At 41.7% G+C, this 18,829-nt stretch overlaps 1 protein-coding gene across 2 annotated transcripts; it reads right to left on the reverse strand.

Moving 5' to 3' along the window:
• Positions 1-483: 483 nt before the first annotated feature.
• Positions 484-13,022, reverse strand: tnni1 (troponin I, slow skeletal muscle). Of its 2 annotated transcripts, NM_001141313.3 has the most exons (8): positions 10,805-10,901; positions 9,446-9,480; positions 9,306-9,309; positions 7,804-7,845; positions 7,070-7,201; positions 1,786-1,875; positions 1,315-1,491; positions 489-963 (listed from the first exon to the last, which is right to left on the reverse strand). In NM_001141313.3, exons 2-8 carry the CDS (start codon positions 9,454-9,456, stop codon positions 883-885), a joined length of 537 nt encoding a protein of 178 aa, NP_001134785.1. In that variant the 5' UTR covers positions 9,457-9,480; positions 10,805-10,901; the 3' UTR covers positions 489-882. The 2 variants fall into 2 exon arrangements, with proteins under 2 accessions (XP_082819404.1, NP_001134785.1); XM_082963278.1 differs by lacking the exons at positions 9,306-9,309; positions 9,446-9,480 and adding an exon at positions 12,972-13,022 and having other exon boundaries at positions 484-963; positions 10,805-10,951.
• Positions 13,023-18,829: the final 5,807 nt, after the last annotated feature.

An 18,829-nucleotide genomic window follows, 5' to 3' on the forward strand; every position in this document is an offset into this window, starting at 1 on the left:
TACCCATTTTAGAAAGTGCTTATGTTTATGTCTGCTGAATTCAACCAGTTTCGTTCGCTTTAATGGTATAATTCACCTGAACTACACAACTATTCAAACGTCTCTTTACTTTGCTAGTAGTCTTTGGCCCAGCTGACTTTGCCATTGATAACCGAAGATCAGTGATAGTGAATGATACCTCCAGGTGTCATTCGTAAGCACAAACCACCCACAGGTCAACTTTTAAATGAAAAGGGTAATGCTATAACACACCCTAGTGGTGATAGGATTGAACTGAAGTGACAGAGGTGAAAATGGCAACCTTGGTTAAACAGTACATTAGCTTGTCTATAGTGTCACCCACAGTCTGAAAGGAGAACTGCTCTTGAAAATCCGACACCACATTGAGTGGCTTATCCATGTAATTAACAGCATCTACACTGTATGTGTTTTTAAGATTTTCATATTGCATTATGGCAAAAGTAAACAACATGAAAGAGAACCTACTTCATCATATTTCTTTTAATCATAAATATTGGCAGATAAACCAAAACAGAATAATTGGTGTTTTAATAACAAACTGGAATTGAATATTTACAAATTGAACTAATATGATGAGTATATTAGGTTGTTCCACATTTGACTATTTTCTCTTTATAGGAATCTAAATCAAACATGAAATCAAGTAGCCAACACTAAATAGTTTTTCATAAAAATATTGATTAGTTCCCAGTCTTTATAGTTCCCACAGTCTTCAGTGTAAAATACCTCACACTTCATACTTTCCTCCAAAACACAATCTCACTGCAAAAATATATTTTTAGGAATATCCAAAATATGAATTAGTAAACAATCAGGTAATGCAGCCACAGATCTCTACAGAGCCAGTGTATTTGAACTGTTTTAGCTATTGAAAAGCTTCTTCCTGCCCTCCATTCCAGACATGGACTCCACATTCTTCCGCCAGTCACCTGGGTCTGCTTTCTGTGAAGAGAATCGACAGTCCTTCAAATGTAACCTTTATTTTACCAGGCAGGTCAATTAACAAAAACATCTTATTTACAATGACGGCCTGGTTACCATGGTCACGTACAGTATGGATGATCAAACGCGACTCAGACACAGCAAACAAGACCAATGAACTCTGTATCTTGATCAGTATCACTTGAGTCAAACCTTTACCCAAATGTGTTGAATTATTTGGAGTAAGTACCCATTGTTACCACATGTTTGTGTAGTTCGTACAAAGAAAATACAGTGCCAGCTAAAACAGTGCTGTAAACTATGACATTACAGAAGCCATTGTATGTTTATTTCTAAACTTCCCAGTCTTACCTCCTCTTCCTTCTTGTCCTTCTTGACTGTCTTCAGGTTGGACTTGAAGTCTGCCTTGGAGCTGAGTTTGGCTTCAGTCAGAGCCCCCAGCATAGCGTCGGCAGACTTCTTGACCCTCTTGAGGTTAGGTCGCTTCCCCCCTTTCAGCTCGTTGATCTTTGCATTCAGGTCCACGAGCTGAGATGTTCATACAGCAAAAAGGTTCACTCTCCTGTACCCTTAAGCTAAGCATGTTGCCATTTAGGGTCTTGGCATTTCAATGAACATGAAAATGCTTTCATTTGAGAAAGAAAGCATTTTGCGGCACTTTTTGAACTTCTAGAATATTGAAATCACCAATAGAAGTCAGTATAAAAATAGTTATCTTCAACGAAATACACTTTGAGGCACTTTCATAGATCTCAGGTAACTTCAGGTAACTGTCCTAAGACTGACAGCGTAAACTCATCATTTACATTACAAAAAACAAACCTCTTTCTCATTCTTGAGCACTTTTGCTTCGATATCGTATCGTGCCTCATCCACTGTGTCACATTTCCTGTGCAGTTCCTTACAGAGCTCCTGTGAAGAAAAAAGACTCAGTCATCTAGAAGCCACCAAAGACTGTTGAAAAAGTACTGTGGGAGGATGCATCAAACAAACTACAAAAGCCACCACTTTAAAATTCCACTCACTCATCAATGAGAAAGGTAGAAGGGTGACACGTCTAAACAAAAAGGGAGATGCTGTTCTTTACCAACAGCACACCAGGGAATAAGTCCAGACAATGTAAGCTCTGCCAGGACCTTGGATCAAGGGAGATACTAAAGTGTTTTAGTACTATATCTCTTGACACAATGATGAAAATAATCATGGCCTCCAAACCCTCAAGCTGCATACTGGACCCTATTCCAACTAAACTACTGAAAGAGCTGCTTCCTGTGCCTGGCCCTCCTTTGTTGAACATAATAAATGGCTCTCTATCCACCGGATGTGTACCAAGCTCACTAAAAGTGGCAGTAATAAAGCCTCTCTTGAAAAAGCCGAATCTTGACCCAGAAATTATAAAAAACTATAGGCCTATATCGAATCTTCCATTCCTCTCAAAAATTTTAGAAAAAGCTGTTGCACAGCAACTCACTGCCTTCCTGAAAACAAACAATGTATACGAAACGCTTCAGTCTGGTTTTAGACCCCATCATAGCACTGAGACTGCACTTGTGAAGGTGGTAAATGACCTTTTAATGACGTCAGACCGAGGCTCTGCATCTGTCCTCGTGCTCCTAGATCTTAGTGCCGCTTTTGATACCATCGATCACCACATTCTTTTGGAGAGATTGGAAACCCAAATTGGTCTACATGGACAAGTTCTGGCCTGGTTTAGATCTTATCTGTCGGAAAGATATCAGTTTGTCTCTGGGAATGGTTTGTCCTCTGACAAATCAATTGTAAATTTCGGTGTTCCTCAAGGTTCCGTTTTAGGACCACTATTGTTTTCACTATATATTTTACCTCTTGGGGATGTCATTCGAAAACATAATGTTAAATTTCACTGCTATGCGGACGACACACAGCTGTACATTTCAATGAAACATGGTGAAGCCCCAAAATTGCCCTCGCTAGAAGCCTGTGTTTCAGACATAAAGAAGTGGATGGCTGCAAACTTTCTACTTTTAAACTCGGACAAAACAGAGATGCTTGTTCTAGGTCCCAAGAAACAAAGAGATCTTCTGTTGAATCTGACAATTAATCTGGATGGTTGTACAGTTGTCTCAAATAAAACTGTGAAGGACCTCGGCGTTACTCTGGACCCTGATCTCTCTTTTGAAGAACATATCAAGACTGTTTCAAGGACAGCTTTTTTCCATCTACGTAACATTGCAAAAATCAGAAACTTTCTGTCCAAAAATGACGCAGAAAAATTAATCCATGCTTTTGTTACTTCTAGGCTGGACTACTGCAATGCTCTACTTTCCGGCTACCCGGATAAAGCACTAAATAAACTTCAGTTAGTGCTAAATACGGATGCTAGAATCCTGACTAGAACCAAAAAATGTGATCATATTACTCCAGTGCTAGCCTCCCTACACTGGCTTCCTGTTAACCTCTTAGGGCTAGGGGGCAGTATTTACACGGCCGGATAAAAAACGTACCCGATTTAATCTGGTTACTACTCCTACCCAGTAACTAGAATATGCATATACTCATTAGATATGGATAGAAAACACCCTAAAGTTTCTAAAACTGTTTGAATGGTGTCTGTGAGTATAACAGAACTCATATGGCAGGCAAAAACCTGAGAGATTCCTTTACAGGAAGTGGCCTGTCTGACCATTTATTGGCTTTCTTTGACATCTCTTTCCAAAACAAAGGATCTCTGAGTTAACGTGACACTTCCCACGGCTCCCATAGCCTCTCAGAGCCCGGGAAAAAGCTGAATGTCGTCATTCCAGCCCCAGGCTGAAACACATTATCACCTTTGTCAAGTGGCCGATCAGGGGACAGTGGGCTTAGGTGCGTGCACTGGTCTCCCCCGTCTTTCTTTTTTTTCCTCTATTTACCGAAACGCAGATTCCCGGTCGGAATATTATCGCTTTTTTACGAGATAAATTGCATAAAAATTGATTTTAAACAGCGGTTGACATGCTTCGAAGTACGGTAATGGAATATTTAGAATTTTTTTGTCACGAAATGCGCCATGCTCGTAACCCTGATTTACCATTTTGGATAGTTTCTTGAACGCACGAACAAAACGCCGCTGTTTGGATATAACGATGGATTATTTGGGACCAAACCAACATTTGTTATTGAAGTAGAAGTCCTGGGAGTGCATTCTGACGAAGAACATCAAAGGTAATCAAACTTTTGTAATAGTAAATCTGATTTTGGTGAAGGCTAAACTTGCTGGGTGTCTAAATAGCTAGCCCGTGACGGCTGGGCTATGTACTTAGAATATTGCAAAATGTGCTTTCACCAAAAAGCTATTTTAAAATCGGACATATCGAGTGCATAGAGGAGTTCTGTATCTATAATTCTTAAAATAATTGTTATGCTTTTTGTGAACGTTTATCGTGAGTAATTTAGTAAATTGTTAGTAAATTCCCCGGAAGTTTGCGGGGGGTATGCTAGTTCTGAACGTCACATGCTAATGTAAAAAGATGTTTTTTGATATAAATATGAACTTGATTGAACAAAACATGCATGTATTGTATAACATAATGTCCTAGGGTTGTCATCTGATGAAGATCATCAAAGGTTAGTGCTACATTTAGCTGTGGTTTGGGTTTATGTGACATTATATGCTAGCTTGAAAAATGGGTGTCTGATTATTTCTGGCTGGGTACTCTGCTGACATAATCTAATGTTTTGCTTTCGTTGTAAAGCCTTTTTGAAATCGGACAGTGTGGTTAGATAAAGGAGAGTCTTGTCTTTAAAATGGTGTAAAATAGTCATATGTTTGAGAAATTGAAGTAATAGCATTTCTAAGGTATTTGAATATCGCGCCACGGGATTAGACTGGCTGTTGCGTAGGTGGGACGATTTGGTGCCACCTACCCTAGAGAGGTTAAGGCAAGGGCTGATTTCAAGGTTTTACTGCTAACCTACAAAGCATTACATGGGCTTGCTCCTACCTATCTTTCCGATTTGGTCCTGCCGTACATACCTACACGTACGCTACGGTCACAAGACGCAGGCCTCCTAATTGTCCCTAGAATTTCTAAGCAAACGGCTGGAGGTAGGGCTTTCTCCTATAGAGCTCCATTTTTATGGAATGGTCTGCCTACCCATGTGAGAGACTCAGTCTCAACCTTTAAGTCTTTACTGAAGACTTATCTCTTCAGTAGGTCCTATGATTAAGTATAGTCTGGCCCAGGAGTGTGAAGGTGAACGGAAAGGCTGGAGCAACGAACCGCCCTTGCTGTCTCTGCCTTGCCGGTTCCTCTCTCTCCACTGGGATTCTCTGCCTCTAACCCTATTACAGGGGCTGAGTCACTGGCGTATTGGTGTTCTTCCATGCCGTCCATGGGAGGGGTGCGTCACTTGAGTGGGCTGAGTCACTGACGTGGTCTTCCTGTCTGGGTTGGCGCCCCCCCTTGGGTTGTGCCATGGCGGAGATCTTTGTGGGCTATACTCGGCCTTGTCTTAGGACGGTAAGTTGGTGGTTGGAGACATCCCTCTAGTGGTGTGGGGGCTGTGCTTTGGCAAAGTGGGTGGGGTTATATCCTGCCTGTTTGGCCCTGTCCGGGGGTTTCATCGGATGGGGCCACAGTGTCTCCTGATCCCTCCTGTCACAGCCTCCAGTATTTATGCTGCAGTAGTTTATGTGTCGGGGGGCTAGGGTCAGTCTGTTACATCTGGAGTATTTCTCTTGTCTTATCCGGTGTCCTGTGTGAATTTTAATATGCTCTCTCTAATTCTCTCTTTCTTTCTTTCTCTCGGAGGACCTGAGCCCTAGGACCATGCCTCAGGACTACCTGGCATGATGACTCCTTGCTGTCCCCAGTCCACCTGGCCGTGCTGCTGCTCCAGTTTCAACTGTTCTGCCTGCGGCTATGGAACCCTGACCTGTTCACCGGACGTGCTTGTTGCACCCTCGACAACTACTATGATTATTATTATTTGACCATGCTGGTCATTTATGAAAATTTTAACATCTTGACCATGTTCTGTTATAATATCCACCCGGCACAGCCAGAAGAGGACTGGCCACCCCTCATAGCCTGGTTCCTCTCTAGGTTTCTTCTTTTTGGCCTTTCTAGGGAGTTTTTCCTAGGGAGTTTTTCCTAGCCACCGTGCTTCTTTCACATGCATTGCTTGCTGTTTGGGGTTTTAGGCTGGGTTTCTGTACAGCACTTTGAGATATCAGCTGATGTACGACGGGCTATATAAATACATTTGATTTGATTTGATTTGATGGCTACTATCTGCACCCCAAATAGCATCTTATTCCCTACTGCTTTTGACCAGAGCCAAAGATGGGTAAAGATACTATCTTGTTACAATTAAAAAATACTCTAAAGACCATTGTGTCAAAATAAAATAGCAAAAACTTTTCCAAGGTACATAATCAAAACACAGCTATTTTATGTATTTTCTAAATACATTTGGAACTACACGCCTTCACTACAACAACATTCTCAGTAATGGTAACATTTTTATTTTATTTATTTGCTATGATTGTGATATGTGGTTGTTTATCTACCTTAGTTGAATGCACTGACTGTAAATTACTCTAGAGAAGAGCGTCTGCTAAATGAGCAAAATGTAAAAAGAAACAATTGCAAAGCACACTGGGTATTAGTTTTGGCCTTGTTTCGGGGGAGGAGCTCATTAGAATAATTCCCTGCATGCTTTGCAAGTGTTAATCTTGGGACATTTACATATTGATAATTTGCCAGACACTTTTATCACACCATAGTGCCATCAGACTTCTGATACCAATGCAGGGTGAAAGGAGGCCAAAAAATTGTGAACCAATATTAAAAAAATGAAATTTTTACCAAAACAAATACAAAATAAAAATACATAAAAAAGCAGGTCTCAAAAGTACTGTATCTTGTTACAAAATACATTGGATTGTAGTTCAGGCCAGTGAAATACAAAGGACAAATTTAAATACTGCCCATCTCTGACCAGAGCCATATACCAGAGCCATATACACTCTGGACAATAGAAGTGCAAGATGGCGCCGACAGAGATGGTCGCCTCGCTTCGAGTCCTTAGGAAACACTATATAGGTACTTGAACCTTGGGCCTTAGCGTTATGTTAGTGCACCTGAAGCTCTTGCACAGATAGGCCGGAGAGTTTCAGCGGTGGTACTCTCTCGTTTAAGGTGCTTTCCCTCTCCGTCACCTTGTTGCTTTGCTCCTGGACCAGCAAGACCCCAGCTTTCTTCAGCAGTTTTTGCTATAAGGAAACATGGCTGAACAACTTAATGATGAGACAATACAATTCATAGTTCAACTGATGTACAAAATTTTGTGTTTTCAAGTATTTTTGGACTTTTACTTATTTCAGTTTTGGTGAACATGATTTTCAAGGCACTTGTATGTTGTGGTTGATGTTGTTGTTGTTGTGTGTGTACAGATGTAGCATCTTAATTTGATCATTCTTTGGTGCTGAGAATTTGGGGATTTACATAAATTCACTGAAAACCCACACTAGCACACAGTTATATTAACAATATTGCACTTTTCATCCAGCCTACTTTTGGCAAGGTAATAGCCTAACCACCTATCAAGCAACATTATGGACTAAAGCAGGGGTGTCAAACTAATTTTGCCCCGGGGCCCACATTTACTCTTCAATGAGGTGCGGAGGGACGCACTGAAAATGTGTTATATATCCTCACTGTCAAAATGTGAAAAAGTTTGTGACAATATGCTGTAGGTCAAATTAAGATCCTACATCTGAACATGTGTACTAGTCATATGCAGCCTGCTAAACATACATGTGCTATCAGTACTATGAATACATTTTCTTTTTCACTTCCATACAGACCGACCTACCTTCAGCAGTAACCTGCGAGTCGCTGAGTACTTTGTCTTTTTCTGGAAGAGAGAGATGAGACATTACAGGTATATAATAGGCTCATTACAGTCACTAATGATGTTAGCACATCTTCATATGTAGGTAGGCTCATTCATTACAGTCACTGATGATGTTAGCCTATAGTCATATGTGGTCTCTATTATAGCGGAGCTACAGAGCATACAACAGCCTGTCTCTGTTGATTAGGATGAGCTGTGGTTCCTAATGTAATAGAATGTAATGCTCTGCCACCAAATCACCAAGGATTCATTGAAGCACAGTCTTAGAGAGCAAGGGGCTCATTTCTACTGTGTATGTGGCTTGATATTGATACCAAATGAGTCCTTCTGTGTTGCTCCAGTGGTCGTGGGATCATTTGGATGATTATCTGATAGCCTGAGACAAATGGCCTTGTGACACGACAATTGCTCAGTAATTACTGATAGATTATAATGTCTAACATGTTAAGTCGCACAAGCTGTTGCCAAGATATCAGTGTGGCTATTCATAAACATGCTAAATGCCTGCATAGCATACAGTTGAAGTTGGAAGTTTACATACACCTTAGCCAAATACATTTAAACTCAGTTTTTCACAATTCCTGACATTTAATCCTAGTAAAAATGCCCTGTCTTAGGTCAGTTAGGATCACCACTTTATTTTAAGAATGTGAAATGTCAGAATAATACTAGTGAGAATGATTTATTGCAGCTTTTATTTCTTTCATCACATTCCCAGTGGGTCAGAAGTTTACATACACTCAATTAGTATTTGGTAGCATTGCCATTAAATTGTTTAACTTGGGTCAAATGTTTCATGTAGCCTTCCACAAGCTTCCCACAATAAGTTGGGTGAATTTTGGCCCATTCCTCCTGACAGAGCTTGTGTAACAGAGTCAGGTTTGTAGGCCTCCTAAATTGTTTAACTTAGGTCAATTGATTTTGATTTTCCTGTGATGTCAAGCAAAGAGGCACTGAGTTTGAAGGTAGCCTTGAAATACATCCACAGGTACACCTCCAATTGACTCAAATGATGTCAATTAGCCTATCAGAAGCTTCTAAAGCCATGACATAATTTTCTGGAATTTTCCAAGCTGTTTAAAGGCACAGTCAACTTAGTGTCTGTAAACTTCTAACCCACTGGAATTGTGATAGAGTGAATTATAAGTGAAATAGTCTGTCAGTAAACAATTGTTGGAAAAATGACTTGTGTCATGCACAAAATAGATGTCCTAACCAACTTGCCAAAACTATAGTTTGTTAACAAGAAATTTGTGTAGTGGTTGAAAAACGAGTTTTAATGACTCCAACTTAAGTGTTTGTAAACTTCTGACTTCAACTGTATGTATACAGTATCAAAAGGACTGTTACAAAGGTTTAACTGTGCACAACAAAGCAAAGTAATGAACAAAAGGGCAATTTTAAGATATTAGGCACAACAAAAGGTATGAGGGGGGAAAATATGTCCAAAACTGACTTACCGGTCTGTTTCAACATATTGCAAATCAAACAAACAAACAAACAAATCGAAAGAAGGCGTTATTTTCTGTCCCATATTGACAACATTGCCATAGTTGTGTGATTGATTGAAAGGCACAGAGTGTGACAGTTATAGACTCACCCCTCAGACATGGCTGTTCTGGTTTATGAGTACTGCTGGGGAGCCAACATAGTTGTGTGATTGATTGAAAGGCACAGAGTGTGACAGTTATAGACTCACCCCTCAGACATGGCTGAGTACTGCTGGGGAGCCAACATAGCTGTGCTCAGAGGTTTATTGGCAGAACATTCACAACATACGGAAAGTTTCAGAGATGTAAGAGTCAATGATTCATACTAGGAACAATTATCACATATGAAAATAAGGTAATAGTTTACCATCACACATGTATTAGACTTGTGATTATTATGAGCTACTGGGTGATAATCAAGGTCCCCCACAAGGTCCTCATGTCCTGACTTGGATAAAAGAGACTGACCTTGGCTCTCTTATTACCCAGAGAACAGGGGTTCACTGTCAAGGTTAATAGAGTCCTTGGATGGAATTGTCTGATGATAGAGAACGATGAAGGAGAAAAAGGTTTGAATACTCAAGATTCTTTTTTATTTCTCCTTACATTTTCTCTGCATTTCTCCTCTCCTCTCAAGTGTGGGGTGCTATACCCTTGAGCCATTATCACCTTTGGCGCTAGTGTGAGCTACTATGCAAGGTGAGATTTTGACTGACCAAGGGCATTGCTGCAGTATCTGCCGCACCAGGCCACCAAATAGCTGAGGTCCATTGAGTAAAAAGGCTGTCTGCTTTAATGTCACCATTGTGACATTACAAGGAAAGATCAAACTTGTGACCTTTCCGGTGGCATGCTGTTCTACTGGTACAGAAGCCTTATTAGCCCCGCGTGTTAAGACAAACCCTCTGGGCTCCTCACACGTCACAATAAAGTAGACACACACACACACACACACACACACACACACAAACAGACTCATGCTCACGCACACACGCGCACACGTCTCAGGTTGCCCGCTCGCGCCACTGAGTAACGATGGGAGGGGACTCAAAAGCAATGCCCCAATTTACGACCAAGCAAGTCTAACACCAATAAAATACAATTTTATTATGAGAATTCCTTGTTGTAAATATAGGCGAAGATATGAGGTGTGACCGCTTAAGCATTAACACACTAACCCCAATGAGGTAAACACAAACTGGACACACAACCAACTGCTAGCAACTACTTCATCTATTTGTATCCTTAACTTCTAGGAAATCTTCCTTGAAAAGCGAACACATTTCCCTTTTGAACCATGTCAACCCAAATTATATTTTACATGGCAGATTGCTCTAGACAATGGTCTTAACCAAAAATGTTAAAATACTTGAAACATTCCAAAGAACTATCTGCTTTTATTGATCTCACATATTTCTCAGAATATTCTTTGTTTTCATAGACTGAGCTGAGACGATCGGATAACTTACCTTTAAAAAGAGAAGCCAATCAGAGAGTGAAAGTGTAGCGGTGATGTTGTGCAGGAAAAATCTGTTTATGATTTTGAATGATTGATTTATGCTTTCTGCTGCCTCATGTGAATGGCTCTCTAAAATAGGCCCCTCTGTTACGCCTCCCTAACACACATTGGCCACATTTTGATCATCATGTGTTTGCTTGTGTGTGTGTGTGTGTGTGTGTGTGTGTGTGTGTGTGTGTGTGTGTGTGTGTGTGTGTGTGTGTGGACCCTGCCCAACCTGTCCTCAACCCTTGACTCACTGCGCTGATATAGACATAAAGGGGAAGAATGGCACTTTACTTTGACATGTACTGTAGAAGAGTTATATGAGGGCGGCTCATAGTAATGTATAATGGGCGGCAGGTTCCTAGGCTGTCATTGTAAATAAGAATTTGTTCTTAACTGACTTGCCTAGTTACATTTAAATTAAAAAACATGTCTGGAACAAAGTTTTTATGCGGATTGCGCTATACTGTATTATTTACTGTAGTGTTTTTGCTGACATTACTGTAGCATTTACTATAGCGTTTTCATTGTATTATGTACTGGAGAAATGCAACAAAATGTAATGAAAGCTTTTAAATATTGTACGCATTCACATTGCATAGTGGTGGGTGGAATGCAGTGGCAGAAGCCTATCAGAACAGATGGAGGTGTGGCCTGTTTTAGGGTGTGGCTGTCTTTTTTTTTTTTGACACCCGTGAGAGTTAATGTCATTCCAGGTAATTTGGTCTGTTCTGTTTTTTTTCTTTCTTATTCTGATGATCATATGTTCATTGCTAACACTGAGTTTTTAAAAGTGCTCTGTCTCTAATATATCTAATTACTGTGATACTGAAGCTCTTAATTTATGAGATGGACTGTATTGTAACCAGTTAATGTGAAAGTCTTATGTGAAGAAATCATTTTGAATTCATTATTTTGTTACAGAACCAACTTCATATTTTGATTAACAGGAAATTGATTACATTGCTTGTAACCCAATTGAAGAAATAAGTAATTCCAAAGACAAAAAAATTCATGGAAAAAAATGTGTTGTATATACAGTATATATTAGTCTGCATTTATGTTATTTATTAGGTTTAACCAAAGCGGAAAGAACATGTCGTTTTTGTCAATTGGTAAAATTGAATTTTTTTTTTACAGTGTGTTTAATATTCCCAAGACCAATTCCAAATACAACAAAGCCTTATGATGTTCTCACAGTCAGGTGCAGCAGCTATAAAAGCACATAATTGTTTAACTGAGCATTTTATGGGGCTGTCTGACACTATGATTCAGTGGAGCCATGCAGCCAGAGGCTCTGGTTTTTACATGAGAACACATTGAGCTCAGTAGCGCAGGCCTAATTACAGGTGGATATTACTCTGGGTAATGTAATGGCCAACTGAGCCACTTACTTTTGTGTAGTGTAGTCTTGGGCTTGGTGGTAGGAAGGATGGCACTCTAGGTAACTACTGTATCTCTCTGTTTAGAGACCTGAGTCAAGTTGGCGGCATCCGGCGCACGTGAGAAAATCAGAGGGCGCGTGGACAGGTCATTTCTTGGCATATGACACAGACACGTGTGGTGTGATTATACACCAACACACGCACACAGGTATGCAGACATGCACCTAAACAAGCACTCACAAAACCCACACACACATTGAGCATTGCGCAGGTAGGATTCCACAATCCATACACACAATGCCCACTGTTCCATGCTCTAAAATAGCAGGGGTTGATGTCACTGTGGTGCAGTGATGCACAGAAACTTGATATGTCTCATGGTGCTGTTTTCCATGAGACTGAGTCCGCGTTCCAAATATCACCCGATACCCTACATAGTACACTACTTTTGAACAGGGCCTAAATGCTTAATGTGCTCCAGTATTAGTATTTTATGGTCTGCCACATGCCCTTTGTCACACATCTAATTTTAAAGGTTAATCCATCACAAACAGATAGCAAACACTTGGGTCTTACGGCCTTAAACTTGAAGCAGGCAGGAAGGCATGTTTGACTTTTAATTATTAATTAATTAATTGTGGAATCAGAAAGATTTGATGTGTCGATACCCGTCAGGTGTATTAGGTGCCACAGTGGAGGCCTTAACACTACAGATTGGAATGATTTCATGCTCTGTATGTGTGTTACCATCACAATGTTCTCCCTGCTGCTTTTGTCGATTGAGAGCATGCCTGTCATTATGACGGGATAGCTCGCTACTTATGTCATTTTCGAAACAACTGTGCCATCGGAAATCTCTGTCTTCAGTGCGTTCAAGACAACTGGGAACTCTGGAAAGAACGAGCTGCGAGTGGGGAAAATATATTTTTGAACGGTTCTCCAATTCGGAATACAAAGTCGGAAAGCTCCGACTTCACGACCTGAAGATCACTGATGTCATATTTTGACCTTGTTTTTTTTTAATTTATTTTTTTGAGTTCCCAGTTGTCTTGAAAGCACTATTAACCTTCAGGATAATATGAGTCCTCAGGAATTAAATGATACACACTGAGGTTCTTGCATAATTTCTAGAGCAGGGGTGTCAAACTCATTTCACGGAAGGCTGAGTGTCTGCGGGTTTATGTTTTTTCCTTTCAATTAAGACCAAGACAGCCAGGTGAGGCACAAGAGGTTGGTGACACCATATTTGAGGAGGATGGGCTCGTGGTAATGGCTGGAGTGGAATCAGTGGAACGTTATCAAATACGTGTTTGATGGCATTCCATCCGCTCTGTTCCAGCCATTATTATGAGCCGTCCTCTCCTCAGCAGCCTTGACTGAGGTGAGGGGAGTTCCTTTCTAATCAGCGACCATCATCAATCAAGTACAAGGGTGGAGCGAAAACCCGCACTCGGCCCGCTGTAGAATGAGTTTGACACGTGTTCTAGAGGAAGATGACAATGTATAGCCTACACCATGGGTATTGAACTCTTACCCTACGAGGTCCGGACTCTGCTGGTTTTCTGTTCTACCTGAAAATGAATTGCACCCACCTGGTGTCTCAGGTCTAAGTCAGTCCCTGATTAGAGGGGAACAATGAAAAACGCAGTGGAACTTGCTTCGAGGCCCAGAGTTGTGTTTGGCGGGCCTACACCATGCATGTCGTGTTCAATAGGGATGCATGCTGCGTAAAGGATCTGATCATAACAATGTATATTGAGAAACTATGAACTCTAACCTATATCTGCTGAAGTATTACCAACCAAATAAAGGAGCGGAATGAAATAATTACTTATTTTGAAAGAAGAGATCTGTGCCATCTGAAAGATTTCATTCATCAAATCTGAAAACTAAACAAAATAAGACAAAATTATTCCTATTAGGTTTAATAATGGTAGTTGATACTAGGGTGAAAGCAAATATTGCCCTACAGCCGATCGGTTTATGCAAATTACCCGCAGTAATAATATAATTTAACAACCCCCCCACTCCACTCCACCCTCCCTCTGCATACCTTAGACATGAGTAGCGTGGTTCTAATTTGAATTAGATTGGATTTACATAACAGTTTTCCATTAACTGGGTCCCCAACGAGCCTTCACAGATAGTATCAACTGCTCCCCAATGCCCACATTCCTAATAAAGCCTGGTGACGTCACTCCTCTGTCTTCTGTATCCAGTCCAATCAACATCATGGCTGCCTAGGCCTGTGGACAATGGACCCACTTATACTGAATCAAGTTTTTCACTATTATCATCAACAGACAAGAAACGATACAATGGATATTGTTGCTGTTACAGAAGGTCTCAGAGGACACAACAATTTAAGCTGTGGTACAAGATGATGTTGAGAGATTCATGCATTAGGCCCAAATCAGTTATCGTTCTACTTGACACCATGGTACATAAATGGTTATGTCACTAGTCTCAAGTTGCCGTTACTTTGTAGTGTCAGATTTGAAACAAGGTGAGAAAGACAGAAGACCGAAGTCCCATGTCAAGAATCCTGTTTATCATAACAAGTACACACTATTAATCATAAGTAGTCGATACAGGTCCTTCTTCATCATCTTCAAGTTCACTGAACAGCTAAAGTAATTCTCAGTCTACACCCCATCATAATATTATTTTGTGCTCAATCAATATCTTGAAGTAAATAACCTTTATTTTGCCTTTAGTGTTCTCTCCCCTCACTCTTCAGCGCTTCTGTTCAGTCACAGAGGGGGGCATATTGTTTAACACGGATGAAAGCTCTTGAATGTGGATAGAGAGTTACTGCTCTGCAGGACAATAACCGAGAGGCGACGGCTCGCTGCTATCTTTTGACATACTTTGTACAGAGTTGAAGTATTTTTTTCTGAACTGGGTCAATTTCAAACATACTCTCCGCCTATCACGTCCTGTACTGCCCTGTATCAACAGTGATGGTCTCTCAGACTGACCTAAAAACAACTCCTAAAGGACCCAGCGATTCAAAGACATGAGGCCATGCTATCAAATATTTACCAAATCGCTGTACCAATCACCACACAGGGGGCATATTTGGCATAAGGCCTTTGAAAAGCATCTGTGCACTGTGGCGGCTCCTCTCTAGTCTCCACTCCCTCCGAATAGGAGGATATGTAGAAAAAGGGAAACTGTTTCCCATTCTTCTCATGGCCTCAATTCAGTTGAATGAATATATAGGGCAGTATATAATTCTTTCTTTCAAAGTGGGAGGATGCAAGCTATAATTCATCCAATGTGGGGATAATGAGAGGCTATTTGCATTTAACAATAATAACTAACGTGATGACGCCGGAGGGGATGGCTGCCGTCTTATCGGCTCTTAACCAACCATGCTATTTTGTTTGTTTTTTCGCTTCTGGACATCAGAACTGCGATTACTCACCTCAGATTAGATGAAGAGTTTTTCTTCACAGAGTTGGACGGGAGGGATAAACTACAGACACCCAATCAGGCCCAGATCCCGTCATTCGGCGGAGAAGGAAACTGAGATTTAGTGGAAAAAGATGAGGGTGTCTTGTGAGGATCAGGCGACAAGGGGCTTATTTACATTTTAGTCATTTAGCAGACGCTCTTATCCAGAGCAACTTATGCATACATTTCATAAATGTATATTTTTCCCATACTGGTCCCCCGTGGGAATCGAACCCACAACCCTGGTGTTGCAAACACCATGCCCTACCAACTGAGCCACACGGTTCTTATCTGCCTTTGCCTTCCGTCCTGCTAGCTAACGTTCAATCGCTGGAAAATAAATGGGATGAACTGAAAGCACATATATATCCTACCAACGGGACATTAAAAACTGTAGTATCATGTTTCACCAAGTCGTGGCTGAAGGACGACATTAAGAACATACAGCTGGCGGGATATACACTCTATCGGCAGGATAGAACAGCAGCCTCTAGTAAGACACGGGGCGGGGGCCTATGCATATATTCGGAAACAACAGCTGTGGCACAATATCTAAGGAAGTCTCGAGGCTTTGCTCGCCTGAGGTAGGGTATCTCATCATAAGCTGTAGACCACACTATCTACAAAGAGAGTTTTCATCTGTATTTTTAGCAGCTGTCTACATACCACCACAGACCGATGCTGGCACTAAAACCGCACTCAATGAGCTGTACACTGAGGAGTACACCACATCAGTCACTGGCTTTATCACTAAGTGCATCTATGATGTCCCCACAGTGACTGTACGTACGTACGTACGTACATACCCCAACCAGAAGCCATGGATTACAGGCAACATTTGCAATGAGCTAAAGGGTAGAGCTGCCACTTTCAAGGAGCGGGACTCTAACCCGGAAGCTTATAAGAATTCCCGCTATGCCCTCAGACGAACCATCAAACAGGCAAAGCATCAATACAGGACTAAGATCGAATCGTACTACACCGGCTCCGACGCTCTTTGGATGTGGCAGGGCCTCCAAACTATTACAGACTACAAAGGGAAGCACAGCCGAGAGCTGCCCAGTGACACGTGTCTACCAGACAAGCTAAATAACTTCTATGCTCGCGTCGATGCAAGTAACACTGAAACACGCATGAGAGCATCAGCTGTTCCGGATGACTGTGTGATCACGCTCTCCACAGCCGATGTGAGTAAGACATTTAAACAGGTCAACATTCACAAGGCCGCAGGGCCAGACGGATTACCAGGACGTGTACTCCGAGCATGCGCTGACCAACTGGCAAGTGTCTTCACTGACATTTTCAACCTCTCCCTGTCTTAGTCTGTAATACAAGCATGTTTCAAGCAGACCACCATAGTTCCTGTGCCCAAGAACACTAAGGTAACCTGCCTAAATGACTACCGACCCATAGCACTCACGTCTGTAGGTATGAAAGGCTTTGAAAGACTGAGTCATGACTCACATCAACACCATTATCCCAGAAACCCTAGACCCACTCCAATTTGCATTTCGCCCTTACAGATCCATAGATGATGCAATCTCTATTGCACTCACACTGCCCTTTCACACCTGGACAAAATAAACACCTATGTGAGAATGCTATTCATTTACTACAGCTCAGCGTTCAACACCAGTGTGCCCCCAAAGCTCATCACTAAGCTACTAACCCTGGGGCTAAACAAATCCCTCTGCAACTGGATCCTGGACTTCCTGACGGGCCGCCCCAGGTGGTAAAGGTAGGTAACAACACATCTGCCTTGCTGATCCTCAACACGGGGGCCATTCAGGGGTGCATGCTCAGTCCCCTCCTGTACAAGGACAACAACCTCTCCCTTAACGTGATCAAGACAGATGATGACAGAGATGATTTTGGACTGCAGGAAAAGGAGGAACGAGCATGCCCCCATTCTCATCGACGGGGCTGTAGTGGAGCAGGTTGAGAGCTTCAAGTTCCTTGGCGTCCACATCACCAACAAACTAACATGGTCCAAGCACACCAAGACAGCCGTGAAGAGGGCACGACAAAACCTATTCCCCCCCAGGAGACTGAAAAGATTTGGCATGGGTCCTCAGATCCTCAAAAGGTTTTACAACTGCGCCATCGAGAGCATCCTGACGGGTTGCATCACTGCCTGGTATGGCAACTGCTCAGCTTCCGACCGCAAGGCACTACAGAGGGTAGTGTGTACGGCCCAGTACATCACCGGGGCCAAGCTTACAGCCATCCAGGACCTCTATACCAGGTGGTGTCAGAGGAAGGCCCTAAAAGTTGTCAAAGACTCCGGTTACCCTAGTCATAGACTGTTCTCTCTGCTACCGCACGGCAAGCGGTACAGGAGCACCAGGTCTAGGTCCAAGAGGCTTCTAAACAGCTTCTACCCCCAAGCCATAAGACTCCTAAACAGCTAATCTGTCACGGCCGTCGTAAGGATTGGACCAAAATGCAGCGGGTACGTGAATGCTCATATTTACTTTATTGAGAACACGACACAAAACGAACGACAGCTAAACAGTTCTGCAGGCTAACCATAGCAGTGCAAAAACAACTTCCCACAAAAGACAGGTGGAAAAAGGGCTACCTAAGTATGGCTCCCAATCAGCAACAACGATGTACAGCTGTTCCTGATTGAGGCCAACACAAAGAAATACACACCATAGAAAAAACATAGAAAACAAAAACATGGAACCATACCCAAAAACCCCGATAACACAAAACAAACACACCACTGCCACGCCCTGACCAAACTACAATAACAAATAACCCCTTATACTGGTCAGGATGTGACATAATCAAATGGCTACCCAGACTATTTGCACCCCCCCCCCCTTCTATGCTGCTGCTACTCTTTTATTATCTATGCATAGCCACTTTAATAACTCTACCTACATGTACATATTACCTCAATTACCTTGACACCGGTGCCCCCACAAATTGACTCTGTACCAGTACCCCCTGTATATAGCCACACCATTGTTGTTTACTGCTGCTCTTTAATTATTTGTTATTCTTATCTCTTACTATTTTTGTAGGTATTTTTCTTAAAACTGCATTGTTGTTTAAGAGCATGTAAGTAAGCATTTCACTGTACGGTTTACACCTGTTGTATTCGGCGCATGTGACAAATACAATTTGATTTGAAAATC

This window comes from Salmo salar, chromosome 17, assembly GCF_965601325.2.
Source record: "Salmo salar chromosome 17, fSalSal1, whole genome shotgun sequence".
Taxonomy (NCBI): domain Eukaryota; kingdom Metazoa; phylum Chordata; class Actinopteri; order Salmoniformes; family Salmonidae; genus Salmo; species Salmo salar.